General features: G+C 30.3%; 1 protein-coding gene across 1 annotated transcript in view; it reads left to right on the plus strand.

Annotated features, from left to right (window-relative positions):
- LOC106464029 (myb-related protein A-like) overlaps window positions 1–4342 on the plus strand; it is a 56835-nt gene that overhangs the window by 35568 nt on the left and 16925 nt on the right. Inside the window, exons 7-8 of the mRNA XM_022391678.1 lie at window positions 861–873; window positions 2398–2608. Of these exons, the coding sequence (XP_022247386.1) occupies window positions 861–873; window positions 2398–2608 (224 nt within the window). The remainder of the gene's footprint in view (window positions 1–860; window positions 874–2397; window positions 2609–4342) is intronic.

Consider the following 4342-nt stretch of genomic DNA (forward strand, 5'->3'; position numbering starts at 1 on the left):
TTATTATCCATTCAAGCCGTCTCCAGCCATTATTAAACATATTTTAACTATAGCTTTTTTCCTCCATTACAATCCCATTCATGTACAATATTTTGACTGAGGTGTACTTAAAGAACAAGATTTAAGCTATACAGTGTCAGGGATAGAAATGTTTCCATGGGAACCAAAGTTGTATTACTAGTGAAGTTGATGATTATCTATTCAGAACACAATGTAATATAATACATCATTTGACAGATGTAAACATTGGGTTTCTATTGGTTATAGGTAATATATAATTAAATGTAAGAGAGAACTATTAACAAATCCTGAAAGAGAGGATGTGACAGGTGGGTGTGGCAGGTGTTTTCTATTTGATAGTTCTGTAACCAAACAAAATTGAAGGTTATAAAAAGTATAGTTTGCCTGAGCAATGACAATTTTATAGTGAATAATTTACATTTAATTTTGTAGTTACTGAATGTAAGACACAAAAACCTTGTGTCATGAGCAGTAAAGGATACCCGTGGTGATAGGGTTAATGAGCCCAAAAATCCAGATTTTTTCATTTTACCTCTTAAGGTTTTCCCTTATGAGTAATGTAAGATATGAATGTCAGTCTTTCTTTTTTCATCCATTCAAAGTACAACTTTTGGGAGGGATGAAGTTTCTGGTGGTCTTGCTGGCATTTGCACAAAACAAGTGAATGTTACTGATCTAACGTTTCTTGATTGAATCAAGCTGTGATGATGATCAACCAGTTACAAAGTGTTTTGAGATCTACAAGCAGATCCACTTATCTAGAAATTGCTCTGTTTTCTATTTCTTAATGGGTGGGTCATTTGATTTGTATGTTTCACTTATCTTTTTATTTTAATTAGGCCTATATTGGGGGTATGATGTACAGTAACGCAATTCAACACCAGCAGACTGGAAGAAAAAAGATGAACTTTAATATTTTAAGAGAAAACATCTAATTGTTTTCAATAATTTATACATTAAGAAGTTTTTGTGCTGTAAATTTAAGAATTAAAAGCAATGAGGCACATATATTCACAAAGGTGATTTAATGTTAATCAATGCAACAGTTTGCAAAGAGTCTCATTCTGTCTGTGTTAAATGAAGTTACTCATTTTTGCAAGGTCTTTAAAAAAATGTTATGGAAACTTGAAACACACTCAAATAAAAATGAAATGAAAGTGAGGAGTTACTCAATCCAGTGACATCTGTTGGCAAGTACGGAACTGTATTCATGGTCTGGTTTCTTTCAGCAGAGCCAAATGTTCATGGCTGTTTTCCATTGCATGTTGTCCATCATATTTGTTTAGAGCAGCATATTGCACAAGACAAAAGGCAAAAAAATGTTCAAAAATATTTTATTGGAAATAATAATCACTTCCTCCAGGGACATGTTATTTAGTAATGTTGTAATTCCATGAATAATGGTCTATGCCAGGTTGTCCCCTGGAAAGACCTCGAGGTAAACATTGGTCATTTTGGATGACGAGAAACCCTATTATTATGACCCCTGAATGTATGGAAAAAGTTTGTTGGCATGTAAATGTTTTTCTAAATATGTCATTTTTGGTACATGATTTTGCATCAGAACATTTTGATATTCTGAAAACACTGTACCAGGTTACTAAGGTACTCTGATGTCAAGCTTAGATTTCATTGTTTGTTGGTAATTTTTACAGATGCTTGTGCTAAATTTCTATGACAACTTTTTAAAGGGGCATCATAAAATCTTGAAGTTAGATTCTGTTTCACTTCCATAGGCCTGAAAATAACCCAAATGTACAGTTTTCTTTGTGTTTGTTTAGTTGTATTTATTTAATTGTGTTTTTGAAGTTTGTTGTTGTAGCATAATGATAATTAGAAATCTTGCTTATTATTTAATAATTATAACAAATGGTCTTATTAGCAAATTTTTCTCAGTTATAAAGAATGTTTACCTCTCAAGATCATTTCTGTATCTGGTGAACTACATTGGACACCTTTGATTTCATTTACTTGAGCCAAGTTTTCAAGTTTTTAAATTTTTTTTTCAAGCATCCAATTTAAATTTAATTTTCTAACATGGCAATAAATCCAAGAACTATTATAAGTGTAAATGGTTTTCCTCATCAAATATTTATCATTGTGGCTTTCTAGTTCACAGATCATTTGTTTCTTAAATATTATAGTGTTAATGAAAATAATGAGTACGTATTAAAGAATCCATTGAAGAATACTGTTAATTTTTTTTCAGTGGTGAAACCCACTTCCCAAGACATAGGTTTATAGCTTTCAATATAGAAATTGTTTGTGTGTTTTAAGAAGTTGAACTGACTTTTGTTAATATCCATTAGCATTAAAGTCAGGTTTTTCCAGACTGTTTAAATTTTTTTAAATGCTACTTTTTTATTGTTGTTATAGAATCGAATATCAGTTACCCATCTACTAATCATATTGGAAACACCTTAGAAAGAACTAGCTATTGCTCCTCTTCTCAGCAATCAGTTGATAGGCATCAGTTAGAGGAATTTCAAGGTCTGCAGAATGCAAATGGAACAAACTCAATGCAGAAATTAAAATCTCAAGAAATTTACCCCCCTGAGTACATGGAAATTTTGCTCTCCCCTCTGAAGTAAGTCTAATGAGTGCTTTATTTCTGTATCATAACATGAATAGAGTGATTGAAAAAAAAATGTGTATTTTACACTTAATACAGTAACTCGTCATAAAAATGTTTGATGTTCAATTAGCAATCTAATGCACTCATTTTACACTGTGTATATGATCTTGAAATATTACCTGTGAAGTTTGTTCAAATACTTTTTTGTTTTTATATATTTGTTTTTAATATCAATGTATGAATGTAAATAAACTTGGCATTAAAATGTTTATAATTCAAGTTGTTATTTAAGTTTTAACTTCTTAGTTTCAAAAGGAAATATTTGAATAAATTCTCAATTTTCACTTTTTATCACGTGACACTTCATTACAAATTGTCCATGTTAGATTTTTCTTTTACATGTATATGATCTTTTGAGTTTTTTACAAACTACACAGTTGTGATATAGATACTGCATAGCCATAATGTAAGCTTATAGCCTTCAGTCTTCTAGCTTGACTGAGACATAACCAGAAAGTCAAATCCACATGCCACACCCTCCTATCATATCCTGTCTTTCAAAAAAATGTCAGTAATTCTCTCTGATATTTAGTTTATTGAATTTTTTTATGAGGCTAAATTGTTCTGATGACAGTTTTTAATTATATGGTGTTAGTATCATTGTTTGCTATTGCCAAAATTACCTTGACCAGTTAACAGATTAATTTTAACCTATTTACAGAGTAGTTAGAAAGCCAGTTTTATGACACTGTTTTTTTAAATGTTAATATATTGTGTCATAAGTTACATATTTGAAATAAATATAAATTACTGTATGTAATCCCAACAACTTTTCCAGAAATGCATGGTTTTGTTGAGACTTAAGAGCAAAAACTTGAAAAAGTGCAAGAGTTTACACGTACATACTGAATTTCTTATTTTTATGTGTATTTTTTTATTGTTGTTATGAATGTAACTGAAATGTAAAAATTAGAAATGCTAGGTTTGATAAGAAAACTTTTAGGGAAAAAGAATTAAATTAAAAAATTTACTTATGATAGCAAGTGCACATGCAGGGCTATGTTTGAATCGTGATTATGATTTGACCATGCTTACTTTATCAAGCTGCCCCATTATGATAAGTTGCTTTTGCAATACTTAAGTGTAGCTGTAAAACAATAAATCTAATTTAACATTCAGATTTTAAAAGTATTAGCTGTGGTTGTAAGAATAAATAGCATATAATTGTCTATTACAATATTCAGTCATTCTAGAAAGAAAATGAATAATTTCAAATTTTTCAACTTTTCATTTTACCCTACACTGTTGATTTTGCTGCATATAGTGTTAGGGTAGAGAAAATAATAGGTAAATTATAGTTTTACTGAAAAACTTGTTATTCATTTTGGAGATTTCTAGAGGCTAAATTAATGAAATATGAAAACTAAAGTGAAAAGCATTTTATTCTTAACACTAAAATCACCTTGTAATCGAAATCAGTATCTGAGTCAGATGGACTCAGTAAACTCACAAACAAATCTTTAGTATAAGTACTCTATCAAAAATTCTTTTTTTTTTTTTCTTCTTCTTCTTCTTCCATGTACAAACCTTTAGCTCCATCATCTCTTGACTAATTTAAGATCTAATTACAGTTTTGGACTCAGGAGGCCAAACCGTTTAGATTGATGTATTTGACCACACCCAAGGTCTCATAGATTAATTTACTCTAATCGTGCCTAAAAGAATTTCAAGTGCCTCGGCTGTTGG

The sequence above is a fragment of the Limulus polyphemus genome, unplaced genomic scaffold, assembly GCF_000517525.1.
Source record: "Limulus polyphemus unplaced genomic scaffold, Limulus_polyphemus-2.1.2 Scaffold1545, whole genome shotgun sequence".
Taxonomy (NCBI): Eukaryota; Metazoa; Arthropoda; class Merostomata; order Xiphosura; family Limulidae; genus Limulus; species Limulus polyphemus.